A 27715-nucleotide genomic window follows, 5' to 3' on the forward strand; every position below is an offset into this window, starting at 1 on the left:
AGAAATCTATGCAGTGAATATGATTGGTATTTATTGTTGTTTTCGGTTCACAAACGACATGTAATGGATGACATTTCCCCACTCCCCTTTGCACTGCATATCCTTTGCACTGAAATGAATTGCATGGAATAATGTAATTAATTACCTAATTAATTACCTAATTAATTATGCAAAATTTCACCACAGTGGACAGTGAGATGAATAACGTAGTTTTTGTTGGGAGCCAAACTGCAACGGAACAGCTACAGACATGGGTCAGAATGGAAAACAATGCCTTCTTATATCCCCAGACTGAACCCACATGCCATACGCTACTGCCAGCTTTTGTGATGGCATAATAAACAGGGTTGGAGCTAAGAATGTTCATGTCACTGCTTCACTGCAGGGTTTCCCAAGCAACTGGAAGAAATGCTGCATTCAAAATGGATTGGTGTATTGTAAAGTATAATTTATTGCAGGTGTAATCAGTAGTTATGAACAGAGAACTGCTCCTCTGTTCGTGTCAGGTCATTGGTTCATCTAGCTCAGCATTGTTCTCTGTGCTTTTTAACATGCACTTAAAACTGTTGGGCAAGGTTATTCAGAGTTTGGGGGTGTAATAGTGTCATCAGACATTGTAAAGTACACATCGCTATCTGAAGAAGGAGGCCCCTGAAGGTGCCCAACTGCATTGCAGACTGGATGACAGCCCATTAACTGAAACTAAATCTGGCCAAAACAGAGGTTCTTCTGATCAGTAGGAAGAGTTTCTGTTTGGATGTTCAATTGGTATTGAAAGGGTTTGCACTCCCTTTGACAATTCAGATCTGCAGACCTGCATTTTCATACCTCACCTTTACAAAATTAAGTTCTGCGCACCAGGTGTATCTCTTTCTAGAACCTTCCTCCCCGGGTTAGTGATCCATGCCTGAGTCTTTTTGATTGTGGAATGCACTCTACATGGGGCTGCCTTTGAAGAGTGGTCAGAAACTTCAGTTGGTTCATAATTCTACAGCCAGATTTCTTACAGGGTTGGACATGGGACTCATGTTACACCCCCCCCCATTTGTATCAAGTGCACTGGCTCCCTGTTTATTTTGCAAATACAATTCAAAATGCAGATTTTGAGCCATAAAGCCTTAAGTGGCTTGTCCCAGGTTGCCTGAAGGGCCCCCTTCCTCCATATAATCCCTGCTTAAATACAAATATTGTGATGATGATGATTAAACATTTATATGCCATCTCATAACATAAAGTTATCTGGGCAGCTTATAAAAATGAATATAACAACAATGCAAAGACAAAATAAGAGATAAAATCAAAAACAATAAACAAAACTCACTGCAATCCCAAAAATAAAACACATATCTTCCATAGAGACCCCCTACCTGCTGTTCTACCAGGAATTCATAACATGATAATATGTAAGAGGGCCTATTCTGAGGCCTCACCCCGGTCTCTGGAATACCCTCCTCTGCAGAGAGTAGTGGCAAATTTTGAAGTGCAGGGTCCCTTCATGATAGTCACAGCCATGCCCCCTTACAGCCACACCCCTTCGAAGAGTATAGAATAATCTGGCCAGGCATGAATATAGTTTTCTTCTTCTCTATCCTGTTAACTCCTTCTTTCACAACAATAGATGTCCCTAGAAGCTAATTAGCATGAAAAGGAAGTGTGTTAGCTACTCAGTGATTCACCCACCTTTCACTCTGATTGGCTCCAGTCAGCAGGAAAGGAGAAGGAAGCAAGTTAGAAGACACTTCTCAGTGACCAGCAGATCTCTTTCATGCTGATTGGCTCACAGGATGCTGGAGACGTAGGGTCCCTGCTGGGATCCAGATCCCCAAAATGTAAGGGGTCTAAGAACTTGGACGACTACACTCCTGCTCCCCTGGGAGATTTGTATGGTTCCTTCACTCCTTGAGTTTTGTGGGACAGTTAAAACTTTTCTTGTTAATGAGACTGTTCAGTCCTCCTAGATATTTTTGATGCTGTGTGTTTTGTCGGAACATATTGTTTTACTGTTTTAATGTACCTCACTCTAATTTCCTTATAAATTATAATAAATAAGTACATTTTAAATAAATGTTGAATAATACACTGATCGGCAGCAGCTGTCCAGGTTTTCATAGTGGTGTCTTTCTAATCCCTACCTGGAGATATCAGGATTGAACCTGGAACTTTCTGGATGCAAAGCATGCACTCTACTGTTAAGGTTTCCATAAAATACTACAAAATGTAAGAAAATGAGAAGAGACATTCCCCTCCAAAACAAAAGTATGGATATTATTATCAATTGATGTGAATGGACAATATCCCATGGAGCCCATAGTTTGAGTGCTTGTAGCTGCTGGGCTTCCCAGGTATCATCCAAGTACCAGAAAGCTCTAACTCTACTTAGCTTCCCATATTAGACAGGATGGGGCTCCATTACGATGATATGGCCTAGGGATGGAAGAGAAATCTGTTCAGTTTGCATTTTTAGGAAAACTGGACTAATACATCTTTCACATTTTGCACTTCTCCAAATTTTGCAATACAGCCATCATCTCTAAAGACATACCAAATGTACTTCAAAACACATATTTTGTGATAAAATATGTATTTAAATATGAATTTTTGAATGGAATTTTTAAAATTTGAAAATGGGGTGGAATGGCCTAATGAATGAACATATGCAAAAAATGACATGGACTGGAAATAGACTGATCCATTCATACTAGTATGACGGCAGGTCAGTGATTAGAGGACATGGGGCTAAAATGATTTCAGTCTATTATCTTAAATGCGTAAGGACCTTGGCTCGCTGGTGTGGAGCTGGGCGTAATTCTTCCACAGTTTCATGGTAAACAGTGACTACACCTGGCCCTGCATAGCTTTCCCTGATGTCCTTGTTCTTTGACAGTAGCAAATGGACAGAAGAGGAAGGAGAGATTTGTATCTGGTGTTCAAGTAGTACCATTAATGCACCAAGCTTTAAATGAATTACAGCCTAAAAACAGCAAGCAGAAGCATTTTCTCCTGCTGTTTTGGACACTCTCCCATCCCTGTGGTGATGGATGCTCTGCTGCAAAACAAATATGCAAAGAATTTGTTTGGTATGCCTCAGAGTTCATATGTCTTCATTGTACATAGCCCATATTGTGTCATGTCGTCCTTGAAAACTCTGCAAAGGAGCTTACAATTAAATTTGAGACAGAAGCTGAAACGCAACTGCCAGATGCCAGATGGCATTTTGGAAGAGGTTTTATTCTAGTTCTACAGAGAAAAAAGGGAGGGGAAACTTTCTTAAAATCCTTGCAAAGTTTCTTTTAAGGTTCGTCAAAAGAGAATGTGAGGAAGCAGAGAGTAGCAGACAAAGTGGGATCACAATATGGTAGTGGTGCTATATTTATTCATTTTAAAAATTTATACCCCACTTTTCTTTGTAAAATAAACTCAGAGAAGCTTATAAAATAATAAAACCAAACAAAATGGGATCCAGAGTTATGGATGAGTTTTGGGGTTAGTGCATACTAACTTCCCTGCCCCCTAAAAATGTGGAGCCTACTGAATTTATCAGTGGAGCTTACTGAATTTATTTTATTTATTTAGATCATTCATATACCACCCTTTGCACAAGCCACAGGGCAGTTTACAACAGAGCAAATAAATAAAAATCCATTAAAACAGCATAATCCTTTAAAAACACATAACAACCAATTACTGAATAATAGTTACTAAAAGCAGCAGCAGCAGCAATCAGGTCTCTGCTCCTCCAGACATCCGCCAAAAATGATGAGTCTTAACTAACCATCTAAACCTATAGAGAGATTGGGGCCAAGTGTAAGGAATTCCACACATGAGGAGTCGCCACTATGAAGGTCATTCTCCAGGACCACACACCACGTACCTCTATGTGGAGGGACCACCAGAAGGGCCTCATCTGCTGATCTTACAACACAAAGAAGTTGATATGGAAAAAGGCATTATTGCAAATATTGGGTCCCAAGCCATTTAAGGTTTTAAATATGGTGGGTTATGGCATGGGCAGCTAGGGGAAGGAGGATTTCCCCCAAATCAGGTAGAATTACCTTCCACGAGTAGAGCTCTCACTTACACAAGTTTGGGGACCTTCCCTTTGCCCTCAGCCCCTCTACCACAGACCGCATGGCTATATACATTTTGATGGGTGGCTATTTAATTTTTTATTAAATAACAAGATTCTGCAGCCACTGGACCTCCCAGCTTGCAGTTTGACAACTCCCTTCAGCTACCTGGTATAGCATGCAGGATTCCAGTGGGGTTGAAAAAAGCAAGAGAAGGAAGACAGACCAAGCAACTGATGGACTAATGGGATCCCGCTTAGTTTGGTGCTATGGGACTTTTGAAGACACAGCTTCTCTCTCTCCAGATGAAGACCTAAAAATATTAGTTTGTCAGAAATATGTATCCTGCAGAAGCAAGATTTTGCCCATTAATCTGTTTCTAGTCCAATAAATAGGTGCATTTTAGAGTTACTGTGTTAGTCACACCTGCACTTAAATTAGTTTAAGTGTTTTGTGCTTCTGCTAAAACTATTTTATTTCATCCTAATGCAGCTCTTCCCCTTCACTCACCAACAGTCATTTGTGCTAGGAAATGTCTCTAGAATCCTTTTGTGTCCTCCAATTTCATTACATTCTAGTTGGATTTAACGAGTAACAAAAGGGGGGAGGACCCTTAAAAGGATTCTTCAGGAAAGATGAGGATCATCAAATCAAAGCAATTTAGCACAATGTGACAAGAAAGATTAGTCTTGCCTGATGCTCATCTTGGTTGAAAATAATTTAAATAAAGCTATAAATCTTCTGGAGATTAAACAAGTTTTTGTGTCAGATGGAAACTGCCTTCTAGATTTTGTGCCTGAAATTCAAAGTATTAAAACTACTGTTCATTTATAAGTGACCTTTTGAGAGTTGCTTTCCAAGTAGAGTAGGGTGCTAATAGCATGCTATGTGCAAATGTGCTTATATTAAAACCCTTCACCATTTTATCTTTTAGAAAAGCAACTTCTGGAGGAGGTAAGTTGGAGCAGGCAGTGGGGTGTGTGTGCGCTTAACTCTTCAACACAATAGAGATGGGGTGCTTCCATGCAGCAGCTTATTGTGGACTTGGTACTGCTCACACATGCAAGCTTTTCACAGTGCTCACATGATGTTGTTCTCTTCAAAATGTTCAGAGGGTTCCATTTTCCTTTTCTGTTTTAGATACAAGTAGCCGGGGGCTGGTGGTGTCTGCGCATTTTTCTAAATAATGGTTTTATATTATTGTGATCTTGGAGGATGTGAAGTCAAAATGACTTACTGTTGATGTTAGACCCGGATGTCTTTTCATTGCCAGTAGCATGCTGACCTATCTACACATAACGTGTAGTAATTTAGAGACATTTCCTTACAAGAAACATTGGGATGGGAGTTTAGAGATGATCCTTGAAGAATGGGCTGAGGAGGTGGAGCCTGGCTGACTGAAGAAGCTTGAGGGGAAAATGTGTTGTTGTTGTATCTACTACTTAATAAAACGACCTTATTAACTGTTGGCTCTATATATCAAACCCAAACGTATTACATGGTGTCAGAAGTGGAGACTACAAGGCTTGTGAAGCAGTGTGTAGCTTTTTTCTGCCTCGGGTCAACTGAGTGCTATAGGAAAGAAGGACTCCACCCAGGGGCCTCAGGCCTCGTCTAAATTTAACAGCAGAAGAACCATGAGCTTCTTCAGCACAAAGGTCATTATGGAACTTTTACAACCTCCATCAAGCCTGAAAATGCCTGGGAAACTGCAGAAAACTGGAGAAAATTCAAGCAAAGATTTGAACTCTATCTGGCAGCCACAGGGGCTGAAGGGAAACCTGATATAGTAAAATCATCAATACTGTTACATGTGGTGGGAGAGGAAGCATTGGAGAATTTACAATAACTTCCAGTTTGCAGATGGAGAAAACATGAAGTTCAGTGCAGTAATGGCAAAATTAGAGGAGTATTGTATACCCAGAAAGAATGAAACCGTTGAAAGGAATAGATTCTTTATGTGCATGCAGAAAATGGATGAAGGTGTATTGTAGAACAAGATGCTACAGAGCTAAAAACCCTTAGCAAGACCTGTGCTTTTGGGACCCTAACAGACTGTCTGATCAGAGACAGGAGTATTTGTGGCATTAGGGAGAATGCAATAAGGGGAAGGCTGTTGCATGAAGAAGATCTCACACTAGAAAAAAAACTCAAAATATGTAGAGCAGCAGAGGTAATGAGAGCCCAAGCAAAAGAACTGAGGCCAGCTGAAGAGACTGTCTGTGTACTAAGCAAGCAGCAACAGGGACAGCAGAAGCCTGATCAGAGTGTGTAGCAGCCACCTAACAAAGCTCCTGGGAAAGGAAACGGGCTTGAGCCAAGCTTGCAGAAACTGGCAGGCAGCATGGTCAGAAACAGTGTGCTGCATTTGGGAAGGTCTGTTATAACTGTGGCAAGCACAACCACTTCGTAAAATGTTGCAGGTCACAAGTACTGAAATCTCAAGTGCATGCTGTTGAGCAGCGGCAAGAGGAGCAGTTTTTTGTGGATGTAATGGAATCAGACAGAGAGAAGGAGAAGGACTGGAATCTGCCAGTGAAAGTACAAGGAACAATGGTGTCCTTTAAACTCAGTTCAGGTGCTCAGGTTAATGTGTTGCCTGAAGAGGATTATGGAAGACTCCAAGTCAGGCCAAAAATGCACCCAACAAGTATTAAACTGTATTCTGGAGTGAAGATACTGGTAAAGGGTCACTGTATTGCCAGCATCAGATACAAAGACCATGTGTACAACCTGGCATTTATTATAGTTCCTAAACAGGTGACTCCAATTCTGGGTTTGGCAGCATGTGAGAAGCTTCATCTGATTAAATGGGTACTGACCATGAAAGCCAATGGGGAACAGAAATATGAGACATTGATTTTGAGTTATCATGATATATTTGAAGGACTTGACTGTTTACCAGATGAACATACAATCCAAATAAATAAATCAGTTTCCCCAGTGATCCATCCATGCAGAAAAGTGCCTTCGTGACAAACTCAGAGAGCAGCTATCAAGGATGGAGGCTGTACAGGTCATTGAGAAGACTGAGGAACCCATAGAATGGGTGAGCTCTTTAGTTATTATAAGTTTGTCTTGATCCCAGAAGCCTTAACAAAGCTAGAAAGCGGGAGCATTTCAAACTTCTCACTAGGGAGGAAATCATGGCACAATTTGCAAATACTTGCTTTTTCAGCTAACTTGATGCCTCCTCAGGCTTTTGGCAATTAAAACTCACAGAGGACAGTTCTAAGCTGTGCACATTCAATACCCCCTTTGGGAGGTATTGCTTTCTGTGGCTCCCATTTGTTGTGGCTTCAGCACCCGAAGTGTACCATAGAACCATACATATGATATATGAGCACACTGATGGAGTTGACACTTCAGTGGATGATATTGTGTGGGGTTCTACCAAAGCTGAGCAGGATCTGCACCTTTGGAAGGTCTTAGATGCAACAGGAGCAGCAAATCTGAAATCAAATAAAGAAAAATGTGTTTTTCAGGTCACTGAACTGACATTTTTGGGAGATGTGATCTCTACAGAGGGAGTAAAACCTGACATGAGAAAGGTTGAGGCTATTGAAATGATGCCATGACCCCAATCCAACAAAGATGTGCAATGATTCCTAGTGGTAGTTAATTACCTTGGGAAATTTATACCAAATTTATCATCTAAAGCAACACCCCTCCTGGTGTACTGGCATGCACCACAGGAGGAAGCATGGACCATTTTGAAAAGGAACTTAGCAGAGCCCCTGTGTTAAAGTTCTATGATCCTGGTAAGTCACTCATGATTTCTTTTGATGCCTCATAGTCTGGGCTGGGTGCAGTGATTATGCAGAACCATGGCAGTAACTGGCAACCAGTGACGTATGCATCTAAGGCATTGACTGTGGCAGAAACCAGGTATGCACAGATTGAAAAAGCTGCTAGGTATCCTGTTTGCTTGCCAGAGATTCCACCAGTTCATCTATGAACAAAAAGTGCAAGTAGAAACTGACCATAAACCTCTGATAGCATTGTTTGAAAAGTCATTAAATGATTGTACTTTGAGAATCCAAAGGATGATGCTCAAATTACAAAGGATGATGCTCAGATTACAAAAATATGACTTGATAGTGTCCTATACACCAGGCAAATTGAGGTTTACAGCAGATGCACTGTCCAGGGCAACACAACCTTCATTGTACCCAGAGCATATTTCAGATATGGAGGTGCAGGCATATGTAGACCTGATAGTACAGTTACTTCCAATAGCTGATAGAAAATTATAGCAACTTTTAGCAGAAACAGAGAACAATGATGCCATGTTCCTCCTGAAAAAAGGACTGCAGCAGCTGTGATCCAAGCCTATGGGAGTATTGGAACTGCAGGCAATGACCTCTCAGTGATAGATGGGCTGATTTTCACAGGCAGCAAAGTAGTGATCCCAAGGACCCTCTGGCATGAAATGCTCAAAAAGATCCATGAAGGGCATATTGGAATTGAAAAATGTAAGAAAAGGGCACGGGAAGTAATGTATTGGCCACGGATCAGTCAGGATATTGCTAACACAGTAGCAAACTGTTTCACTTGTTTAAAGTTCCAGTCATCCCAGCAGGCGGAACCTCTGCATCTGCACTCTGTTCCACAAAGAGCATATGAGAAGGTAGGCACTGATCTCTTTATTTGGCATTCACAAGCATACTTGATAGTTACTGATTATTACTCCCTGTATCCAGAGATCTGCAATCTGAATGGTACAAGCAGTGCATCAGTAATAGCCAGCCTGAAGGCAGTGTTTGCAAGGCGTGGAATCCCATGTGAACTTTTTAGTGACAATGCACCTCAGTTTTCCGGTTCAGAGTTTAAGCAGTTTGCAAAGGATTGGGACTTCCATCACAGTACATCCAGTCTCCATTACCCCCAATCCAATGGCCTTATGGAAAAGTCCATCCAAACAAAAAGGCAGCTGACAGTAGAGAAGATTAATATAAGGCATTATTGGCTTACTGCAGTACACCATTGGACTATGGCTGGTCTCCAGCACAGATACTCATTGGAAGAAGGATACGTTCTACACTACCCATAACTGAGGAATTAGTTATGGAGGAACATAACCGTATAGGAGTTCAAAAAAATAAACAAGTTTTGAAGCAAAAGCAAAAACAGAATTTTGACAAAAGAGCAAAGGAGCTCCCTGGACTGAAAGTAGGTGACAAAGTGTGCTTGAGAAATTACAGCTCCAATCTCTGGGATCAGAGGGGCACAGTCCAACAGCTAGTGCACCCACAATCATATTTAGTTCAGACAGCTCAAGGAGAGACATTTCAACGTAATCGTCAGGATCTCCAAGCGCTCCCAAAGAGTGATCCAGATACTCCAGGAGGTGGAAATGGGACAGAGTCTACATCAACACTTCATGTATGTTCACAGGGGAGAAAGCAAAACAAGTTGTTCCTTAGAATGATATTATGGAAGATAAGGTGAAGGAATATGAGATGCCTCAGTGGTCAGAAAGGAAGGTGAAAGCTCCATAGAGACTTATAGAAACTTGCTGAGAAGCCTGGGATAAAGCAGGGAAGTGAGTGGTAAAGACTCACTCTAGAGCAGCCTTTCCCAACCAGTGTGCCTCCAGATGTTGTTGGACCACAACTCCCATCAGCCTCAGCCAGCATTGCCAATGGTCAGGAAAGATGGGAGTTGTGGTCCAACAACATCTGGAGGCACACTGGTTGGGAAAGGCTGCTCTAGAGTGATATGCTAGTAACCTCTCCTCTACAGAATTTAGTTCTTGTTTGTCTGTTGGTGTTCATTACTTTGGTTGAGAAAAGGGGATATGTAATGATTATAGTAATTTAGAGACATTTCCTTACAAGAAACATTGGGATGGGAGTTTAGAGATGATCCCTAAAGAATGGGGTGAGGGGGTGGAGCCTGGCTGACTGAAGGAGCTTGAGGGGAAAACACGGTGTTGTTGTATCTACTACTTAATAAAACTACCTTGTTAACTGTTGGCTGTATATATTAAACCCAAACACATTACAATAGCCATGCTTCTTTTTGCTCTTCTTTGTAAATCTGGCTAGATCTCAGTCCATCACATACAAGCAGGTACTTCCCAAATGATACACAAATACTCTGTAACTTTCACTTCTTTGTTTCTAATTTGCAATTATCCAGCTTGCCCAACTGACATGGTGGACTAGACATAGCAAAACACCTGCAAAAGACCTGGAGAACCATAGCACAGAGATTATTTCATCCAAGGGAGAGAATAATTTGGATACTATTCAATCAGAGAATGGAGATTTAGTACATACAGAACATGGAGGTATGTTATCTGTTTTCTTCTATCAGGTGTATATATTTGAGTGTGTGTGCAACATACATAGAATAACCAAGGTCCATCAAAGGCAAAGAGAATGGGCCTGAAATAAACAGAAAGCTCACTTGCTAACCTTATATATCTGTTTGGCACAGCGTGGTGCACCAAATTAGACATTATATGGTAGATATTTTAATGTTCTACTAATGATGAACATTCATGGCAGGCTGAAAATTTGACCAGAGGGATGGCAAAGGAAGGTCTGCTTAACCTTTCAAAATCCCAGAGTCTGCTTCTTTTCTACTCACAGGGAAGAAGATGCAGATGCCTATAACTTTACCTTTATAGGTGGAAAAGCAGCTTAGAAGGCAATTTTGAGCATCAGCAACAAAAAAGGTTAGGGTTAGGGTTCACATTCTCCTGTTGCTGATTTTCATTTCTTTTTTAAAAAAATGACAGGAGACTGTTACATGTGTAAAGCCTAGTTTAGCCATGTGGGATTCCTAATTCATTGTCAAGAGTTACACACATCCCCAATTGCTAGTTTCAGAGATCCGGAGTTGGGAACCACATATTATTCTCACTGGATGAGCATGATTGGCAGATACTTATTATAAAGGTGATGGTGAGGATTCACAGACCTGCCTGGGCCCCACAGAAAAATACAGTATTGTTAGTTACTGGATGAATTTCTTCCCATGAGGTGTCCTGAAGCAATTTACAATATAATTACATATATAAAACATATATATTACATATATAAAAACAGCTTAAAATTGCATATATAAAAATGAGGAATATAAACATCATTTAAAACAATAGCACATACATATAATCAATTCAAATCCGATGCAGACAACAACTGGGATAAAGATTTTAGAAGGCTTATTGAAAGAGAAACGTCTTTCAAAGTTGCTGAAAAGTCAATAGAGGTGGCGCCTGTCTGATACGCAATAGGAGGTAGTTCGAGAGGGTAAATGCCAGCACCCTAAAGGCCTAATTCCGACATTGTGCAGAACTGACCTTCTGATAGGATGGTATCTGCATGACGCCCTCTCCTGGAGAACACATTGATTGGGGATGTAGGGGATGAGACAATCTTTTAGGTATCTTGGTCCCAAGCTTTAGAGGGCTTTGTACACCAATGCCAGCACCTTGAACCTAATTCGGCAGCTAATTGGTAGCCAGTGCAGTTGTTTCAGCAGCAGTGTAATATGGTAGTGATATTCTGCCCCTGTGAACAGTTGATCCTCTGCATTTTGCATTAGCTACAGCTTCCAGGTCAGCTTCAAGGGCAGCCCCACATAGAACACATTGCAGTAATCCAATCTGGAGGTTACCAGAGCATGGACAACAATGGTCAGGCTATCCCAGTCCAGAAACAACCATAAGTATCTTACCAACTGAAGCTGCTAAAATTTATTTATTTATTTATTAAATTTATTAGTCGCCCATCTGGCTGGCTGTCCAGCCACTCTGGGTGACATACAAAATAAAAACATACAAATACATTAAAACATTAAAAAATCTCAACAATAATAATAAAACCTAACCCACCCCAAAAGCCTGCCTGAAGAGCCAGGTCTTCAAGGCCCGGCGGAAGCTCATCAAAGAGGGGGCAAGGCGGAGATCATTTGGGAGGGAATTCCACAAAGTGGGGGCCACAATTGAAAAAGCCCTCTCCCTAGTTCTCACCAGTCTAGCTGTTTTAACTGGTGGGATAGAGAGAAGGCCTTTTGAGACTGATCTTGTTGAGCGGCATCCCTGATGATGTTGGAGGCGCTCCTTCAGATAGACTGGGCCGAAACCGTATAGGGTTTTAAAGGTCAGAACCAACACCTTGAATTGGGACCAGAAAACAACCGGTAACCAGTGCAACTCCTTCAGCACTGGAGTGAGTGATATCACCGGCGGCTGCCTTTAATCAGGCGAGCCGCCGCATTCTGTACCAGTTGCAGCTTCTGGACCGTTTTCAAGGGTAACCCCACGTAGAGCACATTACAGTATAGGTGAGAGGAGACCAGGGCATGTACCACAGATGGGAGCAGATGGTTGGGAAGGTAGGGGCGCAGCCTCTGTATCAGATGGAGTTGATACAGCGCCGCCCAGCTCACAGCCGAGACCTGAGCCTCCATGGACAGCTGGGAGTCAAGAACGACCCCCAGGCTGCGGACCTGGTCTTTCAGGGGCAATTGTACCCCACTGAGCACCAGGTCAACATCCCCCAACCTTCCCTTGTCTCCCACAATTGTACCTTGGTTTTGTCAGGGTTCAGCTTCAGCTTATTCCTTCCCATCCAGCCACTCACCGATTCCAGGTACTTGGATAGGGTTTCTACAGCCAACCTCGGTGAAGATTTGTATGAGAGATAGAGCTGCATTTCATCAGCATACTGGTGACACTGCAGCCCAAATCTTCTGATGATAGCCCCCAGCGGCTTTATATAGATGTTAAACAGCATCGGGGAGAGGATGGTGCCTGATCCGAAACCTCATCCCCCAATGCCACTCTCTGGTACCTACCAGAGAGGAAGGAACGGAACCACTGCAATACAGTACCCCCTAGGCCTAACCTCTTCAGGCGGTCCAGAAGGATACTGTGGTCAATGGTATCAAAAGCCACTGAGAGATCCAGGAGGACAAGGAAGGTGCATTTATCCCTATCCAACACCCTCCTCATATCATCCACCAAGGCGACCAAGGCCGTTTCAGTCCCATGTCCAGGCCTGAAGCCTGATTGAAATGGATCCAGATAATCCACTTCCTCCAAATGCACTTGCAACTGCTTCACCACCACCCGCTCAATCGCCTTGCCCAGGAATGGCAGATTTGAGACTGGGCAAAAAGGTGTTCCTGGGCCTCTAGCAACAGGTATGAGTCAAGGAGCATCCCCAGACTATGAACATGCTCCTTCAGGGACAGTGCAACCCCATCCAAAGCAATCAATTGAAGAATTATCTGGACTTGGGAACTGCCCATTTACAGAGCCTCCATCTTACCAGGATTCAGAGTCAATTTATTGAGCCCTCATCCAAACCACCACTGAGTCCAGGCATCAATCCAGGACTTGCACAGCCTCTCCCAATTCAGATGTCATAGAGAAGGGTATCATCAGAGTACTGATGACACCTCACCCCAAAGGCTTCATATAGATATTAAATAGCATTGGGGCAGGGTGGTACCTACATCACCCAACAGCACAACTGCCATGGGGCTGACAGAGGTTATTACCCAGTTACCTGAAACTGACCCTGAAGATACAACCAGCAGCACTGTAAAACAGAGCCAGTTCTGGAGGATTCCATGGTCAATGGTACCAAAAGCTACTGAGATATCAAGTAAGAATTAACAGGATCACATTCCCTCTGCCCTTCTCTCAGTAAAGGTCATCCATCCAGGTGACTAAGGTCGATTCAGTCTCATAACCAGAATGATTCAGTCCCATAACCAGTCTCTGAACCCCAATTGGCATGGGTCAAGATAATTGGTTTCATCCAGTTGAACTGTTGCGCCACAACCTTTTCAATCACCTTTCCCAGAAAGGGGATAATTGCAACACGGCAGTAGTTGTCACAAACCAGTGGGTCTAGGACAGGTTTTTGCAGAAGTGGTCAAATTATCCTCTTGTTGTGGGTATTATCTGACTCTCATTTTGTACTTGATGTTCTCTTGGAAGTTTGGAACTGCAGTAACACAGCTGATACGAACTTGGACAAGAACTGACACCTGTGGCCCCATATATTGTGATGAATTTGGAAGATGCCAGCTCATTAAGATACATTTTGTAAGAAGCAAAAATAATATTTTGATCAGATAAGTGAAAGTTCTCAGGGACATAACTTGACCACAGCGAAAGACTACATGTCTGTTGCTGCACTCAAGGATTCCCATTTCTACACTAAACTAGCAGCAAGAACACTGATCATCATGGGTGAGAGGAGTGAAAGAGCACTTGCTTTGAATCCAGCATTTCTCAAAACAGAAAATGCCCATCTGCAGTTTTTTCCCCCAGCCACCTATCCCAGCAGCCCTTTATACTTACAGCAGAAATGAATGAGTGAATTTCTCACCCTATTCATGTATTGTTCTCCTTGGACCATAGCTTACAGAGTTTATGCCCAGTGTAGTACCATTTGATATTCTGATATCAGAGAATAGGCCTGTTCTCTGGTGGTTCCCTGATTATGGGATGCTCTCTCCAGGGACACTTGCCTGGCACCAACTTTGGCCCCATCCAAACGTACCTCGATAATCCACATTTTCCATATTCGCTTTGTCATCGGAGAGTCCCCACCCCAGCTTTTGTTCGCAGTGTTCAATATCAACAAATGCACTGTTTTCGTGCTCAGATGTGAAATACCATTCATTTCAGTTTTTCACAGTGCTCCACCTGTAACTCCGCCCGTATGAGCCAATTGGTCCTCAAAAAATGACGTGTGCTAGCCCTCCCCATTGCCTCAAACAGAATAAATCTGCATTTCAACGCACATGCGCTTTGGGAGACTGGGCGGAAGAGCGCAATATTTTGAATTTACTCTGTACACACACACACAAACACACACACTCCTTTTCTTAACCAAACTCCTTCCCGGGTGGGCAGCTGCCATCTCAAGCAACATGCCCTCAAAACACTTTTTTCACTCCCCTTTCCATGTATGCTTTCTCCCCCTCCCCCGCTCCCGGAGTGCATCTTCCTGGGAGATCAAGTTATTCTTTCTTTCATTTGGGGGCAATTTATTTTTTTTAAGGAAGGAAAGGAGAAATCCCAAGCGGCAGTGATGAGGGCAGTGGATCTGTGCATCCACCTGCGTTCGGCAGCTCCTCCCCACCTCCCACTCCCTTGAAGTCACACAAGCCATCCAATAACTCCTCACCTCAATAGGGGGAATAAATGCCAGAGAATTGTTTGCTGACACAATGAAAGTTGCTCTCCCACAGGGCTTGCCCTTTCCCCCCTTTCCCGTGTGTGTGTGTGTGGGGGGTGGACAGGAGCCCCACCGTTGTAGGGGTGGGGTAGAATTCCATTGAGTGCATGGCTGAGTAAAACTTCCAAAGCTTGCAGAGAACTGGCCTGCTGAATAGGAGTCAGCATGGGGCTGCTCTCCAAGCCTTTGCACTGCCAAATTCCAGCAGAGCCCCTCGCAATCGGTCCATACGAGCTCTGCTGCTTTCCCCACACACATGTGCAGTTCTCTGAATGCGCTATTGGCTGGGAAGGAGAGAAGGGGCTCAGAATATAATGGGGAAATGCCCATGGACCGGCCCAGAACGCCTATCAAGGTAAACTCCGCGACATTGCGTCTGAGCTCCATGAGGCAATGTGATTGATTTCTGCTTTAGGAAGTCATATCAGCTTTTTCCAGGAATCACTAATGCGGATTTGTGAGAACAAAAATCCGCAACAGCTTGCAACGTCATATAGACCATGGCCAATTAAACACTACACAAAGCAATTACATTCCAGATTATATAGTCGTTTGGATGAGCCCTTTGTCATCCTCCTGGTGCCAGGGAAAGACATTTTTATTCTCATGAACATTTGAATGGTCTAGATTTTGGTAGTTTATTTTTTGTGTTCGTTCTTGTGTGGGTGGGGTGGTTATTTTAGGTTGTTGGGTGATTTTAGTTTTATGCCTTTTTTATTTTATAATAATTTTGTATGTTGTCACCCCTGTAAATTGCATTAGACCCCTGGCAGGGTGAAGTGAGACATAAATTGTAGGGAAGAAGAAAATGTAGTATGTATATATAATCTCTCAAGCAACGATATGCATGTTTGAGTTTGTCATACACAGTATCTAATTTCTTGAAACAAATATTCAAAGCAGTTGCAAACTGGAAAAATGGAGTGGGATTTTTGTTAACCATGCAAGGTGACAAACAGAAATCACAATTGTCAAATAGTCCTATCAAGAAATAAACAATCAGTTTGAGAAGGTAGAAGTCATTCAACAAGATATTAAAAGTATGCCAATTTATTAACTAGCTACTATTCTGGTATAAGAAGTTGCTTTTTTTGTCTAAGAATTTTGGCAGGAACTATGAAGTGATTTAGGATAGTATGAGTGGACACACTTCAGAAGTGATTGGAAACAGAAGAAAAAAGGAAAAATTAAAGCTAGGGAATGTAGGGAGTTTATAAATAGAAAGGAGTGTTAATGTAAAGATAAAGAACAGTTGTCACTTCTACTTTCATCCCCATTCAAAACCATCAACACTGCACAAACCACCAGAAGCTTGGGGTAGAAGTAAATGTTCCTAGAGGTTAACTGAATTCATAAGCATTATATCATTCTGCTTCCTTCTTGCAAAAAGGGCCAGATTTTGCAAATATATTCTGAACAGTGCAGCATACAATAAGTTACATTATATAAGTTTTCCAAAATAGCTGCTGTTCTCTTAAGAGGCCTATTTTGAAACAATTTCTTTTGAAGTATAATATTTCTCCATTAAAATTAGTGAAGCCAAAGATTAGAAAGATTAATTGCATTTTCCTCTTTTACAAGTTCACAGCCTTGTAATTTTATCTTCTGGCAGTAATTTCAGTGAGGCAAAAGAAAACCCAGTGGTTGGAACTTGAAAGTGAGCTAGGTGTAAAGTATTATGCTTAGCTGGAATAATCAGCATTCATTATCACAAAAAGATCCTACATAAAATGTTTTAGCCATTTTCATACAGAATGAAGTCAGCTCAGTGAAGAGATGCCACAAATATTGCTCTAGGATTTAATACATTCTCCCTGTCTCTCACCCTAATCCACACATATAATGAAAAAACAAACAAAGCACCATAAAAACTAATTTATTATGACATAAGCTTTTCCGGACTGTGGATCTCTCAGATCCACCACTTCATCAGATTCATTTGATGAAGTGGACTGCAGTCCACGAAAGCTTATGCCATAGTAAATTAGTTTGGTCATATCCACACCATGCATTTAATGCACATTTAAAGCACATGGTTTTCCCCAAAGAATGTGGGGAACTGTAGTTTAAGGGTGCTGGGAATTATAGCTCTGTGAAGGGTAAATTATAGTTCCCAGGATTTATTTTAGAGGAATCCATGTGCTTTAAATGTATGGGGGATGTGTCCAATGTGGCACTAAATTAAAGTCACTTAGTCGTATATTTGTTCTTCTGGCAAACGTCGTGCAAGTGAATGCATAAACAGGTTGCTGATAACTTTGTTGCACGATAAAGTGGGCAATCTGTTGTGCAACGAGTTTCCACTAGCAGGTCTCTACTTAAAAGGCTTGTTGAAAGAGGAAGGTCTTCAGTGGGTGCCTGGGTATATGAGGAGTAAGACAATATTTTAGGTCCCAAACTGTGTAGAGCTTTGTACACCAAAACCAGAACCTTGAACTTGGCCTAGTAGCTAATGGGCAATTATTTAAGCAGCAGGGTCCCATATTGGTGATACCCTGCCCCAGTGAGAAGTTATGCTGCCACATTTTACTCCAGCTGCAGCTTCTGGACCAACCTCAAGGGCAGCCCCACATAGAGCACATTACAGCAATCCAGCCTGGAGGTTACCAGTGCATGGACAACAGTGGTCAGACTATCCTGGTCCAGAAACGGCCACAGCTATCTTACCAGCCAAAGCTGGTAAAAGGCTCTCCTAGATGTACTTCTATTCTCTTCTTTAGGGTCCTAGAAGCCCCTGATGAAGGCCTAGAGTGTATGCAGGCTGAAACATGTTGGGGGTTTTTTTACAAATAAAATCACAGCATCTAAATAAATAGATCAACAATTAACAGTTAATTTAACATACATCAAAATTTAAAGGAGCATAAAACTCACCAATAGTTAAAAGTAAAAACATCTAATCACATCCAAAAGTAGCCCCAAAGTTGGTGACATTAGTACCTAGCACCCCTCCCCCATCTTTTATGCCTCAATCCAAAAGCCCAAAAAGTTCCCTCAGAATTCTTCCAGAAACAGTTCCTGTATGAAGGCTCTGAGGGCTGGAGGACGGGGCAAGCCTTAGCGGTTTGCAGAGTGTCACCGGCAAGGTGTTGTTGTTCACTAGCCTTCCCAATGTCAAACATCATGGCTGGTTCCTGAGAGGTACAGGAGGAAGAGGAGCATGGTGTGGGGAGCTCAGTGTAGTGTAGGTGCAGTGGAAGTGTCAATCTGACACTCCTGTTGCAGCGTCCACACCACATTGAGCACCCTGCGCCATGGCCATCTCCTTTTCAAGACATCGGCAGCAACTCTTGGCATTAGGAAGGCAGGTAAGCAATGCTGCCCTGCCTGTGTCACCCTGCCAGCTGCTACTTGGGGCAAGACAGATAGAAACAGTCATCCCTTGATGGCAAACATAGAATCTCTCCCTTCACCATCTACCACTCTGCTTCTGAATCTCTGGACCACAGCAGTTCTCAGAGGACATGCTAGGACTGTGCACTGGATTTGGCTGGGTCCCGAGCCAAATCTGGCCTATTCTGAATAACTTGGGTGTTGGACAAGTCTGGTTCAGACAGCCACAGATCACTACAGTTTGGGTTGGATAACCTAGAGCAATCCAGGGCATCAGGCAAGAAGGAGAGCCAGGAAGGATGTAAAAACCTTGCTAAAAGGCCACGACCTACTTCAGATTGCTGGCTGCGTCTTCTGGGAGAAAGTAGGCCAAGCTTCCTGCCTGCCTGATGCCTCCCCCCCTCCCAGGATTGATCCCCCAGTGATTTTGCAGGGTGCGAGTGATGCTCTGCAAGTGGCTTTTCTAAAGGAAAGTCACTTGCTGAGCATCACCTGTGCAGGATTGCCCCTCCTCTCAATAGCTGTTCAGCCCAGGGGTCAGTTTTGCAGGGTGCTGCAATGCCTTCTCCCTGGATCAATGCCTCTGCTGAGAGGGGGAGACATCACAGCACCTGCCAGAATTGACCTTTGTCTCAGTTGGGAAGGGGGGGACATGCAAGATCTCCTTCTCCCACCCCTCTCTTGGCTGTGAGTTTAATTAGGGATTAAAACCCTAATTAAACATTAGCCTCACCCCATAACTTATTTGGGACCAGATCCAGGGCAGTGTAGATGTCCCCCAGGTCAACCCAGGGCAAGTTAGGCTGATGCCCCCCAGAACAGAGCCATGGGGAAGATGGGGGGAGCTGTGTCCCAATCTGGAGATGGATGCCAGGGCACCAAAATGTTAGCCCAGTACAGGGCAGGACTTCTTTATCCGGGCTTCTGCCTTGAAGCTTCTGGTTCCTGGTGGCAGACACAAGAAACATAGGGAAGCAAAGATGTTTACAACCCCCCCTATCCTTGGGTGTTCTCATTTTGCTGAATTCCCACCCTTTGCTTGTAGCTGTTGGATTTGCTTCATACTCTGTGCAGGGATGGGGAACCTGTGGTCCTGCAAATGTTGTTGGACTCTAGCTCCCATCAGCTCCAGACAGCATGGCCAATGGCGAGGGATGATAGGAGCTGTAGTCCAGCAACATCTGGAAGGCCACATATTTCCCACCCCTGCTTTTGTATCATAGAATCATAGAGTTGGAAGTGGCTTATAAGGCCATCAAGTCCAACCCCTTGCTCAATGCAGGAATCCAAAGTAAAGCATACGGAACAGGTGGCTGTCCAGCTACCTTTTGTATGCCTCCAATGTTGGACAGCCCACCAGCTCCCTAGGTAATTGGTTCCATTGTCATTCCACTCAAACAGTTAGGATATTTTTCCTGATGTTCAGTTGAAATTGGCTTCCTATAACTTGAGGCCATTATTCTATGTCCTGCACTCTGGGACAATCGAGAAGAGATCCTGGCCCTCCTCTGTGTGACAACAGATCAAGAACAACCAATCAAGACAGTGTCTAGGGAATAAGAGCTATGCTATGCTAGTGTATGTTTTAATCCTGAACTTTTGGACTCAGAAAAAATGAGACAGGAAATCCAGGGGGAGTGGGAGGAGAATTCTTATTCTTGGAAATTCCTTATTTTGGAGAGTTCTGCAGGAACCAGCTCTGGAAACAACCAAAAGGTGAGGAGAGGAAACCGAACTTTTTAGGTGGTTTGATTCACATTCAAAACAGCTGTTCAACCTGTCGTTAATTATTTGTCACCTTTGCATATGAGCCAAACTCATCTGTCCTTGCATCTGTTTATAAATAGCTATCTTGAAGATGAGGTTATTAGCACTGACAGTGAAAGAAATGTAACAACCTTCACACAAAAACATAATGAGGCTTTTGGGTTGTGTGTATGTGCCATTTTATGCTTTATGCGATTTTAGCTTCTCAGTGGGTTATGCTTGGAAAAATAAGTGAGAAAGGCACATTCAATAGAGGCTTTAATAGAGGTGACACTATTTTCATGGACATAGCATGATGGGAGCTGTAGCCCATCTGGAGGGCCATAGGTCCCCATCTTTTCTTTAGTGTCATTCTAAGGTGGCCTTTGCTGACTGGGGGGGGGGAGTTGTAGTCTGAAACATATGGAGGGCACTAGATGAACAAAGGCTGCCACAGACCAGATGGACATGGATCTGTTCTTTTAACAGCTCCATATTTAATGGTTGAAATGTTTTTATGACTCCCTCTTTATAGTGGGAAGAGTTAAATATGCTCATGTTGTTTTTTGAAAGCACAGGGCCACCATACAAGCATGCAAAGTGGTAAGCATGCAAAGCTGACAGCTAAAAAAAAACAATTCCAGTGGGTTTTATGCATGATGAAGCTTTCTCATAATAAATCAATAAATATAGTAACTGAGAACTGGTGCCAGAACATGCTAGGAGTGTCACAGAAGAGGCAGAGAGCAGAAATAGAGAAGGAGGAAGATTTACCTGCCCTTCACCTTAAAGTTCCAAGACAGATCACAACATTAAAAACAATTTAAAACAAATTACAATCACAAGAATAGAATGGCTGTCAAAGGTCAGAGTGCATCTTCTTGGAACAGACCACACCATCAAATAAAAAGTTAACTCTCTCCCTCTTTGGGTAATTCCCCCCCCCCAATTGGTTGACAACCTTTTGAGGGGCTGGGCTGTTGGGCCTGTAAATCTGGGTGCAACCAGATGCAAGAGTGAACAGAGCCCCAGCACCATTATTCACTATATAAAAGAGAGAACTTTGGCAGGTCTAGCTTGTTAAGCAAGGCGTGAGAAAAGCTGCATGAGATGCAATTCCTTCTAAACAGCTCTTACATGGGCTTTCTTCTCTTTTGCAACTGGTTGCTCTAGAGAAAAGCAAAAGTTCAACAGGTGAAGTGAAGCTTTCTTTGACAGGCTGATGTTATTAAGGGCACAGAAGCCGAGAGAGAGACAGATGTACAAACAATGCTATACACACACACTGGCAGCAAAAAAAGCTAGCATGGCAACTTATGGAGTGAAAACCTGCAAAGACTTACCAAGATGTAAATTGGATTATGTTAACCAGCTGCTCTCATTTGCTGGAGGGACTTCACAGAAGGAAAGCTAAAGGGCAAGGAAACAAGAGCCTCTGTACTTTCCAGCTAGGCATTCAACAGCTTGGGCTCTACCTCTGCTCACTAATAAGCTCATCCAAGGTAAAGATGCAGCAGTGTGGGCTTCCACTCATTCTGATGTGCTCATGGGACTTATCTGCTACTGCCTGGTGGCCTCAATAGTCAGCCTGTATAGTCTAGAAGAGGGAGCCAATACTGGAGTCTGAGGGATCCATAACACCAAACTGCATCTGTAGTAGATTGACCAGTGGTGCAAGGGTCTCTAGACCCCAGCAACCAGCACAGTTGCAGTATGTCAGGGGTAGGGAACATGTGGCCCTCCAGATGTCGTTCAACTCCAACTCTCATCAGCCACGGCCAGCATGGTCAATGGTCAAAAAAGATGGGAGTTGTAGTCAAGCAATATATAAAGGGCCGCAGGTTCCGACAGTACTTGAACCACAAGGCCTACCCACCTCTGCCAACCATGAGCTTCACGTTGCTCAAACAAAAGCAACATGGGTAAGTCTTTTCAGTGGTTCCTAGTTTTGATTGCCTCAGTTTTGGGAAGCAAGCTTGGTCCATGATGTCCAAGTAAATCTACTTGCAACTGCTCACATCCATTCAAAGTTGTCTTGAGTCTCCCATACTTCCCCTCCCTGTGCCATAAAATTTGGAAGGTAAGCTTCTCAGTATGGGGACCTATGTCATCCTACTTATACTGTTAAACACCATACATATTAGCAGTTCATACAAATACCCAAAACAGAATAGTTCATTTTCCTCATTTTCCCCTACAGATGTGAAGCATCCTTGCTGGAAGAAAGTATATTTCTGGTTCTGTGGGATTTCCATTGACCCCAAGCCAACTTTAACCAGAGAGGATGCAGCAGCCCTTGAAAAGAAGCTCACCAGCATCAAGGAAGAGCCAGTGTGGAAAGCTGTCTGCAATGTCAATGCTGTAGTTCTCTTGGCTATTAACATCTTCTTATGGGGATACTTTGGATGAACCCAAGCTTGGGAGAAACTCAGATAGATTGATTGCTTCACCTCAGTTAGAACACAAACAGGCATTAACGGGGAAACAAGTTCCAGATCATTCAGCTATGGACCCACAGCGTGGCTTTCAGCAGGTCCCCATCTCTCAATCTCCCTCCCTATCAGTCAAATCTTGACCTACCTCATCGGGTTGTTGTGAAGACAAACAAGATAAAGTGATTTACACACCACAAGTGGTCTCAAAGTATTTCTTTTAGTTTTTGTTACTTTCCTCCAAAGCTCCATGCTTCTGGAAATGAAAAAAGCATGATAAAGGCAAAACCTAAGTAACTAGTAGTTTTACAGTAATAAAACCTCACAAAGACCTGAAAGCCTCCAAAAAAGAAAGAAAAGAAAGAATGTAGTATCCTACCAGAGAGCAAAGACTGAAGAATGTACTGTATTGTGGCATAACATTTTTTGGATTGGAACTGGGTTTAATTCCACAAAAGCTTATACCACAATAACTTTGTTCATCTCTAAGGTGTCACTGGACTTTAGTGCTACAACAAGCTAACATAATATTCCAAAAGAAACAAAAAATGCATGAACTACAAGGTGACTTTTAAAACAAGAGATGCACTTAATTTAGCTTTCAGTCATTCTTACTTTGTGAATGGCACTTACCTGGGGTAGGGGCATAGCTCAGTGGTAGATCATCTGCTTTGTAAGATCCAGCTTCAATCCCCGGCATCTCTGGGTAGGACTAGGACAGAACCCTGCCTGAAATCCTGGAGAGCTACTGCCAGTCAGTGTAGACAATGCGGAGCTCGATGGACCAATGATCTGACTCGGTATAAGGCAGCGTTCTGTGTTTCTATCTGAAGGCAAACGCTCATCACAAAAGGCAGACAATAGCAAGTTTAAATTCATGGCATTCATTCTGCAGGTGCCTGTGCATTATGTAGCTATGAATCCTTACAGAAATGCCCACATGCTTAATTCAGAATACTGGTTAGGATATGTTGTATCCATCATGCTGAGAAGTTGATGGGAAGTTGGTGAATAGTCATTGGAAACAATGAAATACAGAATCTAGACTTCCATTCTATTCCCAATAGCTGACAGACACCATCAGAGATGACAGCACCAGACATCAGTTCAACAGGGTAGAACTCTGTTAGTGATCCTATGTGCAGCCTCGTATCATGCACAGGCATGTGTGGATGAATTTTCCAGGCTAACACATCTCAAGAAATGAGTTGTCAGTACTGTAGAATTCATTCTACAGTCACAAGAGTGGCTGTATGCTATAGTCAGCATGGGTTTTTCACATTCTGCAATGTTAAATTGAAAATACTCCCCTTGCCATTCTGATGCTTCTCATAAGCTCATTTCAAAACAAAACCTTACAAAATTTATAGTCCTGAACTCAGAAACGCTTGCTTAACAACCCTCTAAATTTTCATGGTGATACACAAAACAGTCAGAGAGAATTGAGAGTTCAAAGTATAAGAAGAGAGAGAGAGAAAACATCCCTTCTGGACTTTTTTCTGTCAGAGTTTTCATAATCTGTTGAAATTAATTACAAATCAGACATGTTCACAGAGTACCTGTAATCCTATTACTGACCTTGCCCCATACTCTGACCTTCATCCTCCACAGTTTAAAAGTTGAAAAAATGCCTGGCTGAGTTTTAATTAATTTAAGAAATTTTGGCTGGAACTCAATATAGTGTCAGGCATGCTCAGTAAGAACCAACTGTCAGTGTTCTAAAAGCCAGACTCACAGCTGCTTGGCTTGGCTAATCAGGGGACCACACCCACACCAGATCTTTATTTCACTTTAGACAGTAATGGCTTCCTCCAAAGAATCCTGGGAAGTGTAATTTGTGATGGGTACTGAGAGGAGACTCTTATTCCTCTGACAGAGCTCCAGTGGCCAGAGTGGTTCAACAGTCAGCCACTCTGATTGTAGCTCTGTGAGGGGGACTAGAGTGTCTCCTAGCAACTTAGCACTCATCACTAACTACACCTCCCAGGATTCTTTGGGAGAAACCATGACCATCTAAAGGGAAATAAAAGTCTGGTGTGGATGTGGCCAGGGACAGCTTTGGTTTAAATTTGGGTGGGAGGCTACATGTTCCTGCTGTAGAATAAAAAGGTGGGGGAAACCCTGAAAAAAATGATACTGTACACAATGTTTTCCTTTTGGAAAGGAAAGGACTTCCCTTCTGCCCAGTGCCCACCCACTCAATCTCCTCCCCTCCCCCTCCCATTCCTGCCCTCCTCCTCCCCTCCCTGCCCCTCCCCCAGGTCAGTTTCACCTATCCTAAGCATGATTGCACAGGAGTAAATCCTACTGAACTCAAAAAGCATGCAAATGATCAAACCTGCCCTCCCCTCCTCCTTCATCCTATCCCCTCTCTCTTCCCCTTTCCTCCCCCTTCCTTCACCCCTCCCTTCCCCTCCCCCATCCCCTACCAATCCCCTCCTTCCCCTCCCCTCCGCCCTCCTCCATGGTCATTTTTACCTATCCTAAGCATGATTGCAAGGGAGTAAATCCCATTGAACTCAATAAGCATGCAAATGATCAAACCTGCCCTCCCCTCCTTCGTCTCTCCCTCCCTCCCCTCCCCCTTCCCTTTTCCCTCCCATCAACTCTCTTTTGCCCCTTTCCTCCCCCTTCCTTCACCCCTTCCCCCTCCTTCTGCTCCCCTCTTCATCTTTCCCTCTACTCTCCCTTATCCCTCCTCCTCTCCCATGGTCAGTTTTACCTATCCTAGCCATGATTGCATGGGAGTAAATCACACTGAACTCAATAAGCATGCAAATGATCAGACCTGGCTTTCCCCTCCTTCCTTTCCCTCCCCTCCCCCTTCCTTTTTCCTCCTTCCCTGCCCACTCCAGGCCTCCCTCTTCATGATCAGTTTTACCTATCCTAAGCATGATTGCATGAGAGGAAATCCCACTGAACTCAATAAACATGCAAATGATCAAACCTGCCCTCCTCCTCCCCCTCCTGCCTGCTCCTATCCCCTTCCCCCCCTCCCCATCCCTTGTGGTCAGTTTCACCTATCCTAAGCATGATTGCAGGGGAGTAAATCCCACTGAACTCAACAAGCATGCAAATGATCAATGCATTCTCATTTAAGAATGTACCTATAGCCAACAAATATTTCTACCAAACTTTAAAAAGCAGGGATATTGGGCAGCTATAGTGAATGCACCAGGGGAGCACGAGACCTGACCTCCTCCCTGAGATATTGTACTGCCCTACAAATTTGTCAAAATGCAAACACAATTTGGGTTGGTCTTTCACAGTCCAATTCACTTCCTGTGTAGCTTGGAAGAATTTGGTAACGTGCCTCTGAGCATATGGTGAGTGGTGGCAACACCTGCAATCAGCCCAAATAATAGAAACAAGACATGTGCTGTGCTGGTCTTGTTTTAGCTGGGACGAAGCAACAATTATAAAACAGTTGATATAGTTCAGATAGTCACTTTAAATATGTTTGATTTACTTTGCACTTTTAGTGAAGTTTCCTATAGTAAATCATTTTCTTCTGCTTCTGTTACTGTGAATATGTGAAGTACAGCAACACTTTGCAACACTAAAAAAAGCTCCAAAAACAGTTGTGAAATAATGGTACTGACTGTTCTGCAGAATAGTTTCCAATGGACATGAGGAGTGTCTCAGTTTGCACAAGATGAAACAGAGGAAGGTGAGATATATTCTAGCAAAATCCTAGGTGTGCTCTATGTTTTTATTTGACCATGACCACCTTTCCTTAAGTGGAGTAGTTTAAGCATAGCAGGCTGAAAACATGCATCTTGGGCAGGCCAAATTTATTTTTTCCAACAGCTAGAGTCATTGTTTAAGTGACAACATATTGTAATCAGTCTGATTTTACATCAAGCTGCAGTTGCAGATTCAACTGTTAATGTGCCCAAAATTGAAATAGAGCATAACCTCCAGTTTGAAACACAAAAGGCTGTCTTCACCATCATATGACACTGACCAATAAAAAGGCTTTGAAATTAATAAAAATAAATTTGACACAGATTGCTAGGATGAATAACGAGAGAAATATAATTTTCTGGGTTAGATTCTCTGTAGAAACAGTAGTAACACAGAAAAGATGCAAAGTACACCAACAAACATACAAAAATGTAATTAGAGGCACATGTTACCAAATTTTTCCAAGCTACACAGGAAGTGGATTGGACTGTGAAAGACCAACCGAAATTGTATTTGCATTTTGACAAATTTGTAAGATGATAGAATATCTCAGAAAGGAGGTCAGGTCTCCTGCTTCCCTGGTGCATTCACTATAGCTGTCCAATATCCCTGCTTTTTAAAGTTTGATAGAAATATTTGTTGGCTATAGTACGTTCTTAAAATGCAAGGTTTTTGACTATTATTTTATTTATTTATTTATTTATTATTTGATTTATATCCTGCCCTTCCTCCCCGCAGGAGCCCATATTAGTGAATATATATCTGTTTTTCAAACAGATTGTGATGCAACAGCACTATCCTAGCTGCAACACCTTACCTCAATTGTAATTGACGTGTAAGTCCATTGGCACCAGACCTTTTTAATGATGTTAATACATACTTTCTTATTAATCTTCCCTGCTAGGGCTGTGTCGATCAGCAAATGATTATCATTCATTTTCCTGACAAATCTATCAAGGTCATTCATTATTGTTCCACAAAAAAAAAAAAAAGGTCTTTTAAACCAAGATTAATGACTTGGTGTTTTCTTGTCAGGCTGGCTGAGCAAAAAGAAATTAAATTAACAATGAACCCCTACAAACATGCCTCTACACTAATTTATTGGGTAAATGTTTTTAAATGTTATTTGAAATATACTATTTTTTTAAATAATCTGCTTCTATGGGCACATTTTTAGTACCTGTAGGCAAAGGAACGTCATAAATTTGAGGAAAGATGGACAGCAGTTTTACAAATC

The 27715-nt window shown here is 42.6% G+C and overlaps 1 protein-coding gene across 6 annotated transcripts in view; it reads left to right on the plus strand.

Annotated features, from left to right (window-relative positions):
• The window catches only part of SLC5A9 (solute carrier family 5 member 9), a 69825-nt gene extending 46871 nt beyond the window's left edge, over positions 1 to 22954 (plus strand). For all 6 annotated transcript variants that reach the window (XM_061630452.1, XM_061630449.1, XM_061630446.1 and 3 more), the window contains 2 exons: positions 10212 to 10362; positions 22560 to 22954. In XM_061630452.1, the coding sequence (XP_061486436.1) occupies positions 10212 to 10362; positions 22560 to 22768 (360 nt within the window). In that variant the 3' untranslated portion in view covers positions 22769 to 22954. The remainder of the gene's footprint in view (positions 1 to 10211; positions 10363 to 22559) is intronic.
• Positions 22955 to 27715: the final 4761 nt, after the last annotated feature.

Source organism: Rhineura floridana, chromosome 6, assembly GCF_030035675.1.
Source record: "Rhineura floridana isolate rRhiFlo1 chromosome 6, rRhiFlo1.hap2, whole genome shotgun sequence".
In the NCBI taxonomy this organism is placed as follows: Eukaryota; Metazoa; Chordata; class Lepidosauria; order Squamata; family Rhineuridae; genus Rhineura; species Rhineura floridana.